The following is an 18,389-nucleotide window of genomic DNA, read 5'->3' as shown; positions in this document are numbered from 1 at the left end:
TCCGCTCTTCCTGTTCTTGTTCAAATGGAGAGATTCCTGAGTTTGTGAAGGCGCTGTGTGCAGCTAATCGTTAGCATCACCGAGCTAATCAACGGTGTTTGAAAGGGTCTCTTGTGCAAATATCCAGCTTTGAGGTCGGTTCAAAAGCACGTAAAATGACTTTTCATGATTGTTGTTTCGCTGTTAGTTTGTGCTAGTGACAAATGACAGTACAGTAACGTGACGCATGGTCAACAGAGGACAGTTACTCTTTCACAACAAAGTTAAGGACTTTTCCAAGCACCAGCACCATATCATGTCTGTGTCTAACTGGATAAATACGACGTGAAGTCTTCATGCAGCTTGTTATACAGTTTAAATGTAATTGTTGTGCAAATAGGGACATCTTTCATTATATGCTTGCAAATAAGTCCATGACGTCACACCTGAATATTCTGTCCAACTGCATTTTTTTATTATTTCAAATGTTTAAATGCTTAAAAGATACCAAATATCTAGTAACTTAGTGTATATGCGCTCACTTAGTTTTTTCTTTTAAATGTTATTTACTAAATTACTGTTATTCAAATTGTCAAAACATAATGTGGTGTGACTGCTGTTTTGGAAAATGAATTATTTTAGTTATATTATAGTCCTGTACAATATATATAGACATATTCATGCAAACTTTCCCCGATGACACATTTTATGAAATATCATGCTGTGAAATCCCGTCATTGATACATATGCATGTGTACGAACATTACATTTTCAAAAAAAAATGGATATTCCTTTTGACATTTCTAGTTATTTATGTTATCAGGAAGTTGCTGCTGAAACTTCATCTTTCAAAATGGATTTGGACGATGACACCGCTGTGATAACCACCTTAAAGTCTTTTAATTCCTTCATCAACCGCCCTGAACTCCCTCAACGCTTGTCTGAAAGCTCAGCAGGGAGTGGAAATCTGCAGAGTCAGTACAAACGCAGAATGGAGGTACGTTAGTGTGTGTGGATGAACATAATGCTGACGGGAAACATGTCAGACCTGAGCAATGATCCACACTCTTTGTTTTACATCACAACTAAAATATGGAAATTTAAATACTGCCTTTTTTTAATTTTCTTTTTAAAAATATTCAATACCCATGCACTTTAATAATGATTAACTTTTTATACTGACAGACTTTTACCATACCCAATGTTGATATTTATGATGATTGTGTCTGTTTGGCTTGAGTCACTGCAGTGTAGTTGAATGTTATTGTGCAATTTCATTGTACTTGTGCAATGACATTAGAAGGATTCTATTGTATTCTATTTTAGCTATTGGAAGCTGCAGAAAAGGTGCAGTCCAAAAACCGCTACTTGCAGCTGGACCTGGAAAAGAAACAGATCGAGATGAGTCACAAAAAAGCTCGTTTTGAGCTTGAAAAGATGGCTTCTGACAGTGCACGAGATTTGGAGGTAGAGCCCACGTCCTTTTTCTAAAACTTTCTCCTATTAAATGGTCTGGTTTTGAGTATTTTTTTATTTAATGGCGACTAATGTTGATTACTATGCCTTAATTAACTTTTTAAATGTTTCAAATCAGCACCAGGTAGATCAAAACCAGGAGCTTTTAGGACGAATCAAAAGGCTGGAGAATAAAGAAACCGAGGCAGCAAAGAACTTGTCAGAGCAGGAAGAGGCAAATCGCAATCTTCGGAAGAATCTTGAAGGCCTGCAGAAGAAACTGGAAGAGCGAGATGCTAAACTTAATGCAGCAAACCAGGTTTTAGCCAGAAAACATGCTCTTGTACTTTGCTACACTGGTCATGTTGCTCAGCTTATGATGGCTTACGTCTGTAATTCCTTCCCAGACCATCAGCTCCTTGAAGGATGAGAGCAGAGAGCTGATGATGAAGATTCGAAACCAAGACTCAACAATATCTGCTCAGACCCTGGAGACTCAGGAACTGCAGGAACAGCTCGACTTACAGCGCAGGTGCAGACGCACACAGACTACCAAGTAGCTATGTGCTAGCTCTTTCATGCTAACGGATACAGATACTAACCACACACTTCTATCTGCTGTCAGGAAATACCATGAAGTGTCTCAACTTTGCCAAAATCTTCAAGCTGCAGAGTCATCTTGTGCAGATCATTTATTTAAGATTAAGGTTTGTTAAGCTTGCACACTTATGAACTGAATCACAACATGCTCACATTTACTCCAGTTATAGCGTTGTAGTGTTGTTTGTGTGTGCTATGAGTAATATTTTCAACCCTAGTTTTTTTTTTTTCAAGAATGTTTGGCATAATGAACTGTGTAAATAGTTATCTATCATGCTGGCCTGGGTGTATGACCAACATTCATCATATATTCATATGTTTATCTTAGAAGATCCTTTAATCTGAATATTTTGTTAGGGTTTTTCTTAATATGCTCCTTTCTTTGTCTTTGTTCCGATAGGAGCTGGAGAGACGACTGGTCCTTCAGGAACAGGACATTGCCATTGTTAAAACCGTGAAGTCCGAGGTGGCCAAAGTTCCCGATCTGGAAAAGGAAGTGAAGCTCCTGAGGGATGATAACGCCTTTCTTAGGTCAAAAATAAGTTTAGTCACTTCGAGAGTCCAATATTTCTCTTTACACGCTTTTTTTCACACAACGGTGATTATTCCTTTCATGCTAGCATGCAGGGCAGCAAATACATTGAGGTTTCAGGAAATGATGTGGCAAAGAAATGCATTCATGAAAGGAATGATAATCACATTTGTAGAAAATTAGGTGATAGCTGCAAGAAAAAAAAGGCATCACTTATTTATATATAAAAAATGTTTTATTTTTTTATGTTAGCTTTTTTATTAAATAAGATATTTCTAAATGTAACCGCAAAATGATAAAATGACAAATGTAACATTTAAACGTAATACGTGAATATACAATGTGTAAATTTCCATAGTAAGACTGCACTTTCTAATAACAAAACAACTTTTACATGTGTTGTGCTGAGTAGTCATGCATTGGTATCAGGAACACTTTTGTGAATTAACTTTGTGCCTAGAAATATTTTCATCTTGCCTCAAACTGAGTGTAATGTGAGGTCCTGTATCAGAATAATGTTGTGCATTTTAAGTTACTTATTTAAATTTTTCCCACTAAGTGTGCTTTTCCTGTTTAATTACATGCTTGTCGATTTTCAAACTATCTGCAAGTGAATGTTGACAGAATTGTAAAGTGAGCTGTCATAATTATAGTCTGCGTGATGCTTTTTCTATTTTTTTCAGGGAGAGTCGAGAGAACTGCAGCCTTTTGAAGGAGGAAGTGGAAGGGCTGCGGAGGAAGCTGGAGAGGATGGAGAAAATCAAAGAAGAGTTGATAAATATGGAGCTGGAGAAAGAGGTAAAATGTTATAAGGAAGATTCACAGCCATCTTTTAATGTTTGCCATATTGATAACATAGTCAGTGGTGTTTTTCTACTTGATAAGCCAACTCATTTACTGTATTTTCTTTAGTTGTGAAATGGTTTCATTAAAATTACACTATTGTTTTGCAATTGTTTTTTTTGCAAAACAATTAAACAAACTAACATGGCTGGGATAAAGGAAGTAAAAAGATCAAATTACAAAATTGTGATAATTTTAACGTTAAAGCCTTGAATGCAGGAAACAAATCACAAGAGAAAAAAGTGAATACATTTGATAATGTATCAGAATCAGAAATGCTTTATTTATCCCAGAGTAAAATTACTTAAAGACCGTGCAGAGCAAATGACATTTTCTTCTAAACATATTAAATGGTAAATGGTAAATGGACTTGATTTATATAGCGCTTTATCCCCACACTGAAGCAGTCTCAAAGCGCTTTACATATCAGCTCATTCACCCAATCACTCTCACATACACACACCAGTGGGACAGGACTGCCATGCAAGGCGCTAGTCGACCACTGGGAGCAAGTTACGGTTCAGTGTCTTGCCCAAGGACACTTCGACACGTAGTCAGGTACTGGGATCGAACCCCCAACCTCTCGATCAGAAGACGACCCACTACCACCTGAGCCACGGTCGCCCTTAATGGATCATTAATGTATTCCTTAATACATGTACAAAGACATTCAACATTTCATAATTTAATTGTGGAGTTAGGCTTCAAAAACTGTATTTCCATTTTCTGTGTGCTGGATTTAATGTGTTACGTAACAAGACCTGCATTAGCATGAACACGTCCCTGCTGCTGAAGCACACCAAACTTGCACGGCTTCTAGCGGGCGCAATTCGCCCCCTAACCGAGAACAAACTACGTATTCAGACTCGGGAATAAAATGTGTCCACTGGTGCCACATTTTCCATGAAATGAGCACTTTTATGCACTGCGATTTAGTTTTTCGCCTCTAGCGGGTGCAGTTTTGAATTTACCCGGGAGGGATGCACATATTCGGACTCGGGCGGAGCATGAGCCGCTTTCACATTGTTCTCTTCCATAGACACTACACCCCATAGGGTTAATACACGGAGGCAGTGCCCTTTCCATACGTGGGTGTGGTTTCAGCACCTCTGACACGCCCCCAGCATTTCAGAGCAGAGATGTTTGTTTTTTTTTGATTTTGAGACCTATTTGTATATACAGTTTTTTCAAATTCAAAAATTCTTTCAAATTTGGCTCAGTGGTCAATGACACATGTTTCTGTGGTGTGACAAACCTTTGACACAAATGTATTTTTGTTTTACACAGACTTTAATGGTTTAAGTCAGTTGGCATCGTGTTATGTGTTGGCTCACATAGGTTTTTCATGCTTTTGTTTTTCTGATTAAAGTTTGCATGTTCTCCTCAGGCATAATGGCACACACTTGAGAGCAATGTGAATTTTATTGATTGTTTTAGCCATTGTTTGGTTCAATAGCATTTTCTCACCAATAGAAAGATGTCAAGAAAGACAGCATGATAACAATTTTGGTAATTATCCTAAAGATCAAAGCCATATGTAATTGTGCCATTAATTTGCACATTTTTGGACCAAGTTTATAACTTAAGTATTATAAATATGCTTGAAGTTTTTTTTTTTTCATTTTCAAACACAGAGGGTCACAGAGAAGCTCCAAGCCTGGGAAAACGTCAGCCAGTCCACTGGTTTCAACATCAGGTGAGACAATTCTTGTTCTGTGTCAAAAAAGATTCAAAGTACTGTTCATGAGTGTTTTTTCCTTGTAATTTGAATCATGTGTTAAAGTTATTTAATGCACATCTCAGACACTAGATGGCGCTGTGGTCACTCTGAATGAACAGGCCTCTTTAGCCTCATTTTACTAGTATGCAGAGTATTGCTGGTTGTTGTTTTTTGCCTGCTTGTGTGTCTCTGTGCATTCAGTTCAAACTGAACTGATGGGCTGATTGCACATTCCCTAGAAAGCAGTGAAGCACATCTGACGGATTGACCTGTCCATCACATGCTCGCCGACATGCACCCCCTTTTCTTAGTGATTTACTAGGGCTGTGATGTTAGCAGAATAGTTTATGAAACACATCCACACAACATATTGGCTTTGATTTTTTGTGCGTGTGTGCTTGAGGTGTTTAACACCCTCCGGCAGGGGGAAGAAAAAAATAGGCAGGCGCTACTATTTCACGGGTTTTAAAATGTTTTGTAAGCTTTTTCTTTGTAAAACATCGTATTAGTGTGGTGGTATTATGTGTTCAGGTGTCGACATATGGTGAATTTACATGTATTAGGAGACCTTAGAGATTTATAAAAATGTATGGCCAACCTATGTGTAATGTATCAAGTCATCTGAAAAGGCAGTTCATCATCTTTCTGAATGTGTTATTCTAGCTCGGCTGTCAATGTCAGTAAATAAAATTAAAACTGTTTATCTTCCCTTTTAAATATCAGTGTTTCTGTGGCATTACGTCAGTATATAATACAGAAAATACATATTTCAAATTAATTTGTCACGCACTACACAACTGCAAAGGGGCAGTCATGCATGTAAAGCTTATACAGCCCAAAGTAAAGGTATTTGGAAACTCCTTTGAGCTGTTTTTAAATGTCCAAATTAATCACTAATGAGTTTGAGGTGTTATTTCACTCGACACATTTTACTGAACTAAAATGAAGCAAAACGTGTTTCATTTATCAGAATGTTCACCTTTTATTGCACCCAGTGCAATGAAGTGCTTAGTTTTTTATTGAAGTGGTCTTGTACATCAAAAGGAATCTGCTGGTTGTCTTGTCAACCTTTAAAAGGTTATTTAATTTAATTGTTCTCAAATCTTACCAGATGTCGCATTTGTCTGCGTTTTTTTTTAGTCAGTCAAACAACTGGCAGTAAATTAAGTTCTAATTTTTCTGAGAACAGGATGTTTATCGAACCAGGAGTCAGTGGCTGTTGTTAGCCGTTAGCTTGGAGGTTAGTTGGTTAAAAGTATCATGCTGCACTGCATCAGAGTGTTAATGGTTATGCTGCCCAAAATCTGTCCTTAATTATGTTGGTATGTGTGAGATCAACAACAGCCATTATTAAGAGAAGATACATTAACATCTAAAATAGGGAGCGACCGATATTGATTTTTTAGGGCCGGTGACAATTTTTTATCCATTGGCCTTAGCCGATGGCGATACGGACTGCCCTTTTGCTCCCTCATTTTACGTCATGAAAATTACACAATGATAATAACAAATGGTACAAGTCTCAATTTTATTTAAAAAGGAACATTTGTTGACATTAGAAAAAGATTTGGTAGAACGACACCTAGTAAAAAATATTTAACAAATAATAAAAACAGGTGATGTAGAACAAGAACAAGTGTAAAATAGAGTGGAACATCGCTCATGAAATATTGTGAAAGAGAACTGGTCGTCCTTGTCCTGAAAATTGCTTTGAATAATAGTCCATTGCAACACAACCCCAGAACATAAATTAGCAGAGGAAAACAACATGATGTCAGATGCGCATTAAGCAACAAACTGTTGAAGTTTCTGTTCTAAATTGCGTCAGCAATAACTGGAATAAATATTAAAACAAGTAGTAAACTGCTTCTCAAAGTTTTAAAAACTGTCCTTCTCAGTGCAGTGCTCTCATATTGCTGTAATGTTTGTACCCCACTGAATGAGCAGCAGAGAGGGAGGGAGAGAGAAACACACACACCAAACCTCCAGCCAGCTGCTCGTTAAATACAACTGCGACAACACGGAACCACGGAACAACGTCAGCTAAGTTAAACAGTTAAAAGATGCTTTGAAAGTTTAAAACTTGCCGTTGGGGTTGAAGAGCTTCTTTCACGCTCTGCTAGTGGGGGGAGTGGCTCTGCACTCTGCAGCCTCTGTCTCCAACAACGCAGAGCAGCCTGTGGCAGCCGCTCTGTATATAAAGCGGATCGGCAAACAGCAGCGCGCATTCGCCAATGCAGATGTACGTAAAAAACACTCAAAAATTGGCCGGCCGATGAATCAGTTGATCACTAATCTAAAAGTGATTCATAACTAGAGGTACTTGAATATATTATTCATTAATCAATTTTTAGTTAACAATATAACCTCATTAGTCGGTTAATTTTTTCTCTTGGAATGAAGACATACCTTTTATTTCTATTATAAGCCAAAACCATAGGAAAATAAATTAATTGATTATCTTATTAGGTTATTTGGCTCTATTTATTTCCAATGAATAATATTTTCCAGTGCAGCCACACGAAAACTCACAAACAGAAGCAGGGCTTAAAGGGGACATATCATGCTAAATCCACTTTTTTAGCCCTTAAATGCATTTTGATGTATATTTAGACTGTTTAGAAGCACAGAAAAGTTCAAATTAATCTCTTCAGGTGCTCCGTTGATATCTTTATATTCTGTTTTGGTCATATTTTAAAATCTGTTCCGATTTTTTGATTCTCTATTACATTTTTTGAACAATAACGTCAGCGGAACTGCCAAATTAGGACATCGACTCCAGGCCCAACACTTCGAGCAATCCGCCATTTTTATTTCTCGCTTTTATTTTGTAGTCCAAGCTCCAGGATGCAGAAGTTACGAGAGGAGAAATCAAAATGTTTGGTTGTTGGATGTAGTAACCCACACGCTTCATTACACCGTCTCCCAGCATCAGAACCTTTTCAAAGTGCCTGGTTGAGTTTTATTTTTTATGGAAATGTACGCGCAGCACTTCAAGGATGACTGCTTCAGCAACCTCCGCCAGTATAAAGAAGGATTTGCCGAAAAACTTTCTGATTGAGGGGTCAATTCCTTCTATCTTTGGAGACGATGAACAGAGCACTTCGGTAAGCTGTAAATAACGCTAAAAAGTGTGATGAAAAGACGTCCCTGTCATTGTTTTGTTAGCATTAGCAGTTGCACCGTCTTCATAAGTTAGCGCTGTGTGCTCGTTTTAGATCCTTGATGATATGGCCTCCGTGGTTTAATTTAAGTCTAAAGTTTTCATTAGTCATTTCATTTTGCCGTTTTTGTCTCCGAAAAGACTGTATTAAAATGCATTTTGTGACGTTAGCTTGGCGCTCGCGTTAGTTCGGTGCTTGTGTTAGCTCACTTGTTAGGGTTCTGCAGGTTCATCATCTTCATTTTCATCTCGCTCCGCCGGGTCAGACTCTGGCTCAAACATGTAAAGCTGGATGGACAAGTATTCCGTTGTTGACGTTGTGTAAATAACATGTGAATAAACTTTTTCTGCGCCGCTACATGGCCATATCTCTTCTATCAAACTACTGGCCGAGCAGGGTGGAGTTGAACCTGGAGAGGGGGCGGGGTATGAAGTGTCTCATTTGCATTTAAAGAGACCGTACCAAAACGAGTTGCTCTTAGAAGCACATCAGAAAAGGGGTCTGGGGAGCTATAATAATGAGGAATTCAGACCCAAGCAGTGCAGTTCCGCTTTATATAGACCACAACTGTATGATTTATATCTAAAAAGGAAGGATTTAAAACCATGATATGTCCCCTTTAAGCATGAGAAAAAAGATTTTAGCTAGGGCTGCACGATTATGGCCAAAATGATAATCACAAATATTTTGATCAATATTGTAATCACAATAATAATCACAATTATTTATCATGTTAGGAAAAATCTGTATTTCTTTTGCACTACATAAAAAAAAAAATTAAAAAAAAATATATATATGAAGAGTTCACAGTGAAAAATCAATCCACCAAATTATTGGTTGAGAAATTGTTTGATAAGCAGCAGAGCCCACATTTTAATAGTAAATATTGCCAACAATCAGGTAATTTAATCATAGTTAAAATTCTATTAATTTTGCAGCCCTAATTTTAACTGTGGCTCGAAGAGAAAAATGCAGCCAATCCGCACACATTTGTTTTTTAACAAATGAGGTTTTTTCAAATTAAGTGTGCTTTATCTTTTTCATAGATTTCAATGACATTTACAAGTTTTAAGAAAACTCCAAGTTCCATGATTTCCAGACAGCCGAAAAAAATGACATCATGGCCCAGTCCGCCTCCTTGCAAATGAAGCACATCAGACCGCCTTCATTCACAGACTTACCCGCACTGGGTCTATTTGTGCATGTTGGGCGTGTCAGGAGTCTGGATGGGAGAATGCGTGTAAGAAAAACTGTATCCGTATATAATAGCTTCAGCACAAATGGGAGAATGGGGCCCAGAATGAACAATTCTCAATATCTCATAAAGACGACAAGAAGTCTTAACTCAGCTGGATTCAATCACCAATACAACTGTTTTATGCTGAGGCAGACTATCTTCATCCTTGTCAGGGTCCATCTCTGCCAAAGCGATTATCAAAACACCACTATTGCATGTGTCCTTTCTAAATTGCTCTGTCACTGACGATAGTGATGCATGATGTTGGATTTTTTTTTGGTCGATATCAGATATGGCGATATTTTACAGCTTATTGGGCCAATAGCCGATGTCAATACCGATATATTTTTCCCCTCGCACCTAATTGCAGTAAGGATGTGAATCTCCATCACTGACAATGACTCAATACACCTCGATACATTGAAGCCCCAGGCGAAACAATGCGATACGATTCAACCCTGTTCCCTGTTTGATTAAATTCCACACAATAAAATTTCTCACGATGCAAACTGGTGCGATACAATGCGATTCAACATGATGCAAAAAAAAGAAGCTTCAATTCAGTATGGTACTATATACAGGGGCGTTTCTAGACCCCTTGGGGGCCCTAGGCAAGAACGACTATGGGGCCTCACGGCCCCAGAATGATGATGAATGAAGTCTAGGACAACGGATCAGTAAATACATACTTTATTAAATAAGTAACATATAAAATACTACTAGAGCCTGACCGATAAGGGTAGTTTAGAGCTGCTGCCGATATTGGGGTTTTTGAAAAAGCTGATATATGATGTATCGGCTGATAGCCTATATATATATGCCTATATATGAAAAAGGAACATTATATATATATATATACACAGGATACAGTATATATACTGTATATGAACACATTTTTATAATACTCAAAATATGACTTAAGACAAAGAAGTAGAGGTTGACCGATATATCGACCGGCTGATACATGGACTTTTTTCAAGAAAGGCAATCGGCCAAAAAATAATAATAATTTTAAGGAAGGGTAAGAAACACTTTATTATAGGGAGAATATAAAAAGAAAGGGCAGTGTGACACCTAGGTGAGGGGGAAGGGAACAGGGAAGAGAGACTCAAAGTAGAAAATGGAAAGGGTGGGGAAGAGTTGATTATTTTAAAGTGAGAGTGAGATGTGATGTTGTAGTTGTGCATATGGTGACAAGTGTGAAGCTTAGGCATAATGGTAGTGGCTGTGAACAGAGGGAAGGAGTGAGATGTTATACCTAAAACGGGTATTTAGATTAAACCGACTACTTGCACATTGTATATTGCTGTTGTACTTACCCGTCCTCTACTTTTTGTTTTACGAGTATATTTAAAGTTCAATAAATGTTGAGTGTTCTATTGGTGTATTTAATTTAATTTCTAATATATAGATTTATATCATATGAGTGTTTCAATTGGCTTTTATAATCAATTTTGCTTTAAGAAATATATATATCGGCTTCCAAAATCGGCTTTAGTTATCGGCCATTGGCTGAATTTTGTTTTTTTTTAAATCGCTATCGCCATCGACCTTTGAAAATCCCATATCGGTCGACCTCTACAAAAAAGCAAAACACCACTGAATTAAGATAATGAACTTGTAATTAGTAACACTGCCAACATAATGATTGCAAAGCCACTGATTAAAAAAAAAGGAAAAGCAAATTTGTGCTTACTATATTTCTGGAATACAGTGTAAAAATGTAAAATAAAGTTGCTCAAATCGAAAATGGTAAACATGGATAAATAAAACAAGGCAAATTGTAACTGTAAACAATGAATTAGTTCATTTATCCCAGTGTTGTCATTTTGTAACTATTACTGCTGACTAACATGCTAACATGCAAGCGTATAATGCAGAAAGCACTGTACAGAGAGTGCCCCATCCTACAGAAACTCAAATGACCTAGGTTCTGAGAGTGCCGAGTTTACTGGGCAGCAGCCAAGGACAGGACAGGACTTGGCTTTTCCTCATATTTCTTAGACTCCCATGCCAAGGTCTGCTTTGAAAGAGTCTGGAGCAGAAATACAGTATGTTCAGTAGCACCAACACCAGCAGGATCTTCATCACACTGCGTTATTTCACAGGCAGGCATTGTATAGAAACTCCCGTCTCTCACATTCATGCATTTTTCTCACCCTCCTTTTTTTTTAAAGACCGACTATAATGTGGAATATATGTTGAGACTTTTTTGTCTCCTGTTTCCTAAAGATAAGAAAAACCTATTAGCCAACAGAGACCACTACAAGACACTTTTATAAAGTGAGAATTGGTTATATTTTCTCTCTACACAGTTTATTTGAAAAGCAAAAGTTAGAGATTAGGGATGGTTCACAAATTTTAAAGCTGTAGTATGTAAGTTTATTTTGGCGTCATTTGGTCAAAAATCCATAATAAACTTTCAGTATTTTGTAATTTAAATGGTTCTGAGAGGACACTGGACCTCTGTGCTTTGACCTGGCTCTGTATTCAAGCTTTAGAAATCAAGATAGTAATGCTCTTTTTCAGCCAGTCAGATATCTTTTTACAAACTAAGTGGTCCTTGAGCTGTTTTGGGCATCAATATTGGCTGTTTGACAAAAGTCGAAGCACTTTGACTTTAAGAATGTGCGATGAATCGTCGTTCACGATATATCGTCAAAAACATTCTCATGTAAGAATATGTAATCCCACGATGGAAACGATAAATGCCCATGTCGAAAATTAGCGAGGGCCATGGGCCATTTGTTCCTCAATTTAGCCAAGAATGCCCCTAAAAACCTTGGTCCACAGGCCAAAATTGCCCACAAGTTTGTTGTCAACAACTTATTATTCTCTGGAGCAGAGCGCTGTTCACGGCAGCACCGCAGCGGCGCCTCCTCCACGGTGTGCACCACAGCTGCTCCCAGCCCTCACACACACACAGACGACGGTGCTCTTCATGGCTACCTGAAGCGGCCGTGCTGCGGTACAACACGGACCGCTACTTGGTTAAAACCAGACAACCATCCAAAAAGAGAACCAATCCAAGTTCCTCCGTCAGATCCACCCAAAGTCCCACAAAGACAGGGACAGATGAACCCGCAGCAACAATTTTGAACTGGAAACTCAACTAAAGCTAACTATGCTAAGCTAACCCACCGACGCACAGACTAACCACTCCATATCATACTTACTGTCATCAAACCACAGAGAGCCACCAATTTGTTTATGGTCAGATTTAACACTTAAATGAAAGGATAAAAGCTAAACATGTCACATGTTGTGTGAAATGTTAGCATAAATAGTAATGTCACTGTTCATTTGTCCTATCTTGTGAAACGCAATATTTTTTAATTATATTTCACATGTTCACAGACAAAGCTGGTCCCATTAGATAGTAATGTAACTACTGCGATTATTACACCTAAATATACTGAATGATTAAATCATCAAGCTTGATCTGGTTTAATTACTTAATAACTTTATGTAACTCTATCAGATAAATGAAACAAGATTCATCAACAGTAAAAACACTTTCAGTGTGAGTGTGCTCTACCAAACCTAAGTATTTTATATGTTAAAAAAATAAATAAAAAATACAGTAAACAGGAAAAGCATTTCTTAGCTCTTTTATTATTCTGTTGTCCGCCACGCCATTCAAGTAAAGGTTTAAGTCAGTTCAGTGCAGTGTTGTTGTGCTGTTTTTTGCTACATCAGCAGAGATGGAAAAACGAATTAAACCCGCTCACTAGTAAACAATAGTAAACGAGTTTTCACATAGCCTAAAGCTACCCTGAACTGCTCCTGACTTGAAAAATCTCAGGAGATCATGGAATAACTTTCGACCATCATCCCTCCTTAAAACTCATTGAACATCATTGTGTAATCAAACAATGATCAATAATTTGTGCTCTATTCCTCATGTCAGCAGCTTTCTAAAGAATATTAGAATTTAATCACTCAACTATTTGGACTATTGACTATGTTCATATTTCAAATGAAAACCTAAAAAAGGAATCTTGTTAATACAATTAGATGTAAAGTTTTTGTGATTTTAATTTGCATTTTATGATTATACCAATGAATTATTGACTTAATGTGTTCATTTCAAAGGCAAAGCGAGAAGAAACCTTGCGGTTAAACAAGTTAACTGTAACTTTGTCTCACATAATATTCCCATAAACGCTCATTAACGAGCTAAAAGAAAAGCCATAAGCATATCGTCAACCCCCTCCTTTTTTGAATTTCCTTTGTCTAAACTTTCGCCAAAGTCTAACCAGTCCGAACTGAATGATGCTTTTATTGAAAGCATCCAAGCTTTCAATAAATCACAGGACATTTGGGCAAACTAATGTCTCAGTTCTTCACACGTCACCTCTTTAGTCTTTTTTTAGTCACATTTATCTTGAACTTTTTTAACTTAATTTTTGTAAAAGTTTTTATTTGTATAAAGTTAACCATTTTGTAGAGGATGCCCCTTTGTATTCATGCATTTTTTTTGTGCATTGGATGTTGAAGAAAGTGAGCCTGCTGCTGAAGGCAGTAGCATTTCTATTATCCAGTTTCCACATAAACTCACATTATTACAATACACACAAACTTTATCAGCATAAACACTATTCATTCTTTTTTTTCTCTTGTCATTCCATGGAATTCACTCTCCTAAACTTAGCATTTGTTGATTACCCGTTGTTTTTCATTTTCTTTCCTAGCAAATTAGTTACACCAATTATATTCATAAACTGGGTTATAAGGGAATAGTATGAAAAGTAATTGATAACAAAATAATTAACTTTTTCTATGTTAAGACTGATTAGTTTTGATTGAAGAAAAAAAAGAAAAGAAAAAGTTGCCAGTTGTATAATCAGATCTATGCTTTGTCGTAAAATCTTAATCTAATTAATAGCAGTTATTCCCAAAAGCAATAATAAACGCGACATCATCAATACTTATTTGGTTGTGGTTGAGTTAGTTAATTGCTGGTGAGTGGATATTCAATGTCAGGCCTGTTAGTGTTTTAATCTCTGATCCTAAAGTTAAAAACAAAATATTAGTATGGTTTGACATTTTAACCATTCTACTATTAAGCAGAGAGCTGGCTTACTACATTATAACATTTTAGCAAAAAAATAGCCTCATCAATGTCCCCTTTAGAGTGAGTTTGTTTTGTCAAGTGAAGGTCTCTAATTTCTTTCTCTTTCCTTTGTTGATGCTTTTTTCTTCTTTTGAAACCAAATGGAAACAATTTCCACCCATCTTATTCTTAGTTATTGATTTAGCTCTGTGTGCGCACATGTGAGTAAAAGATGTGAATGCTTATTGCTCTGTCTTGTTGTTGGTCATCAGGAAACCAGAAGATCTATCCCGGGAGGTGATACAGATCCAGCAGAAAGAAATAGCCCTGAAAGAGCAGAACTATGCACTCAACAGCCGGTAACACACAATAATTCCCTTCTTCCCTTTTCCGTCAGACTTTCTTCTTTCACCCTGCTTGCATTTGTCTCCTCCCTCATGTATTTATTAGAGCATATCTCCAGAAAGTCCCTAATTCTCACATAGTTAATTAAACTGGTCCAACTTCTGATAGCACTCCTGACAATAAGGTGTGTGTGTGTGTGCGTGTGCGTGTGCGTGCGCATGCGTGTGCGTGCGTGAGAGTGAGTGTGCGAGTGAGTGGGTGAGTGAGACAGAGAGATATGGCATGAGCAACAGCAGGAATTCACTAATTAAACTTGTCCTTTGTAGACAGAGGTGATCTCTGCAGGGAAAACTGTGTGCATGCTCTGTGTTATTCATGCAGCCGCCACTTGGCCAAAATAAGTAAGCATTCATTAGTTAACAAGCATTTCTCCTCTGCTAAGCATATTGGGCTCATTATGTTAGAAACAGTAGAGCTGGAGTGGGTCGTTAGTGAATGGGGAATGGGGAAAGATGGCTCACAGTGTAATTATTATTCTTCAGTGTAATTGCTGGGTATAATGGCTGGCCTATTGATTGATACCAGCACAAATCTTCTGTAAATGACCTGAAAAGAGTAAGGGTGTGTCCGAATAGGCCCTCCTATCTCCTTTCCTGTCGACTTTTCCTTAACCCTGTGAGGTCATCCACAGATTTAAGGAAAGGTGTTAGGAGACTTCCTACAGGACTTAGGGGAAGGCGATCATGTTGTTTTGACAATCAGACACACTTCCACTAGTTGTCCTAATAATCCAATGGCAGAGAAGGTTAGAGACGTCTACCGTAGTGAAAAACTACAAATTTCCAAAACTGGACTACTAAAAGCTTATTTATAACACTTTCCCCTGTGCCTCTAACCGCTGATATAATCTCAAATATCACAAGGTCACGTTGAGAATTGTTGCTCACACTCACCTTCCACTCGCAAATCAACGTTAATCTGAATAAATAGATAACAAATGCAAACTGAGAATAGGCTGCACAAAAATTTTACTTTGCTGCATTTGTTTTACAAACATTCATAGTTTGGATAAGGGTTTTAGATTATTTTAAGTTGTTCCAGGCATACTATTGCATTGGTAACTTTCATAATCTGCATCCCTTTTTCAGCCATTGTAAGTTTCTGTGAACGCTCAGATGAGCGGGTCCCTTTAAATGTTGTCGCCATAATGAATTGTGGGGCAGCATTTTCTGGTCTTCTTTGGTAAAGGATGCATCAGTTATTCCTAGGCTAAATGGGGTTATAAAGGAAGCGTTGAGCCTCCTTTCCTTAGCTTTTAGAGAATTGGAACACGCTTTATCATGGCCGCCACTTAAAGGTCAAGTGGTATGCTATTTTTCACCCATCTCCATTTGTTCTAAGAACCCCAACAACATGTCTTCATGAATATGCATGAGTCTGCGTGTCTGTAGATGCAGACTTCATGCCTCACTCTTGGAGAAGGCTTGGCTTGCACTAATACTATACTGTGTCTATGTTTGGTGTGTGAGATTCCAACAGCTTTATTACCATAGCGGTAGCCCTATTAAAAGAGTAACTAAACCCCAAACCTTCTTTTTCTGCTGAATACATATTTATTTGGGTATTAAGTAGTGCCGTTTATTAATCCTAGTCCCACTCTTCACATTTTGCTAAAAGTATTTTAATTTTGTGTATTTAGTTGTAAAATGTCAGATATATTGACTACTAGGGGTTGAACGCCGGCTATTTCAATTTAATTTTGCTTTTGGCTGTAACTGATTCTTTAGATTCCCCTGCGTTATCACTTTCACTGTTGGTCCCGCCCCTCCTATAAATCCTGAGAGGAGGGAGCAGGGTTTCCTCCAATCACAGCTCTCAGTGAGCATTGATTGACAGCCTTTTTAAGGAACTCCACTGTGTTCCGTGTGAAACAGCAGCAGTAGCTGTGATGTTTTTGACTCTGTGCTTCTATAAAGAGCAGATTCTGGTCTAATCAGAGAGTTCATCAAACTATGTGTGTATTTACAAACACATCTATGCTACGTGTGTATCCCCGTCTGTCTCTGCGTGTGCGCAGACATTTGTGTACGTCTTATCGCTATGTGCAGGTGGTGGTGGGAGAGCAGGGCTGTTTGCCCCTGAGTGGTGATTGTAAGGCTGTGTGTGAGTAATGGTAAATGGTAAATGGACTTGATTTTATATCGCGTTTTATCACCACACTGAAGCAGTGTCAAAGCGCTTTACATATCATCTCATTCACCCAATCACTCTCACATTCACACACCAGTGGGACAGGACTGCCATGTAAGGCGCTAGTCGACCACTGGGAGCAACTTAGGGTTCAGTGTCTTGCCCAAGGACACTTCGACACATAGTCAGGTACTGGGATCGAACCCCCAACCTCTCGATCAGAAGACGACCCACTACCACCGGAGCCACGGTCGCCCTTAATGGATCATTAATGTATTCCTTAATACATGTACAAAGCCATTCAACATTTCATAATTTAATTGTGGAGTTAGGCTTCAAAAACTGTATTTCCATTTTCTGTGTGCTGGATTTAATGTGTTACGTAACAAGACCTGCATTAGCATGAACACGTCCCTGCTGCTGAAGCACACCAAACTTGCACGGCTTCTAGCGGGCGCGTGCGTGTTCCTACGTCGCTTCCTTCTCCTCCTCACCTCTAACCACAGGAATAGTCCATTTAAGGTGATAATCATTTGTTTTGTTCCACCTAGGGATGTTCCGATACAACTTTTTAATTTCCGATATGATGTCGATATTGCAGGCTTGCATATCGGCCGATGCCAATATTGCAGGCTTGCATATCAGCCGATGCCAATATTGATTCGATACGATATCAGCATTAATCATACATACTTTTATTACTTTTTTTTTTAATAAAAACATAACAAATACTTATTTTGTAGTGTGGGATGTCAGAAAAGGCTTGATCAAGTGATGTTACTCAGAGTAACAATTGGTTACATTAATTTTAACCTTCAACATAATATCTATAATTATCTACAATTGAATAAAATAAATAAAAAATGAATTGCAAAAAAAAAAAAAAAAAAAAATCTAAAATTTGAATTCAATATTCTTTTTCAAGCTGATATCGGACCGATAACCGATGTTGATATCGGATTGGGACACCCTTAGTTCTACCGCTGCAATATAACGGCTACTAAATATGGAACTGATTGTGAGCACTCACACTGCACTCTGATTTATTTATATACTGGATAATCTATATACCGAATGTAAATATATTCGCTCTAACTGCTCCCTGGGTGAGAACACATTATGTGTATGTAGCTTTAAATATATGACAAAGTATAATGTATATTCTATATTAAACCGCAGTGTTTGTTTTACCTCTGAGGAAGTTTGAGAGGGAGGAGCTCACATTCTTATGGGGTAGGAGGAGCCAGAATTTTCAGGAGGAGGAGTTT

General features: G+C 37.8%; 1 protein-coding gene across 1 annotated transcript in view; it reads left to right on the top strand.

The window, feature by feature from the left end:
• mad1l1 (mitotic arrest deficient 1 like 1) overlaps positions 1 to 18,389 on the top strand; it is a 94,153-nt gene continuing 75,764 nt past the window's right edge. The window contains exons 1-10 of the mRNA XM_028457587.1: positions 1 to 134; positions 803 to 976; positions 1,306 to 1,446; positions 1,574 to 1,753; positions 1,842 to 1,966; positions 2,060 to 2,141; positions 2,435 to 2,565; positions 3,250 to 3,364; positions 5,044 to 5,105; positions 14,859 to 14,945. Of these exons, the coding sequence (XP_028313388.1) occupies positions 833 to 976; positions 1,306 to 1,446; positions 1,574 to 1,753; positions 1,842 to 1,966; positions 2,060 to 2,141; positions 2,435 to 2,565; positions 3,250 to 3,364; positions 5,044 to 5,105; positions 14,859 to 14,945 (1,067 nt within the window). The 5' untranslated portion in view covers positions 1 to 134; positions 803 to 832. The remainder of the gene's footprint in view (positions 135 to 802; positions 977 to 1,305; positions 1,447 to 1,573; positions 1,754 to 1,841; positions 1,967 to 2,059; positions 2,142 to 2,434; positions 2,566 to 3,249; positions 3,365 to 5,043; positions 5,106 to 14,858; positions 14,946 to 18,389) is intronic.

This window comes from Gouania willdenowi, chromosome 1 (genome assembly GCF_900634775.1).
Source record: "Gouania willdenowi chromosome 1, fGouWil2.1, whole genome shotgun sequence".
NCBI classification, from domain to species: Eukaryota; Metazoa; Chordata; class Actinopteri; order Blenniiformes; family Gobiesocidae; genus Gouania; species Gouania willdenowi.
Note: the sequence above shows the minus strand (reverse complement) of the source record. Positions and strands in the feature narration are given on the sequence as shown.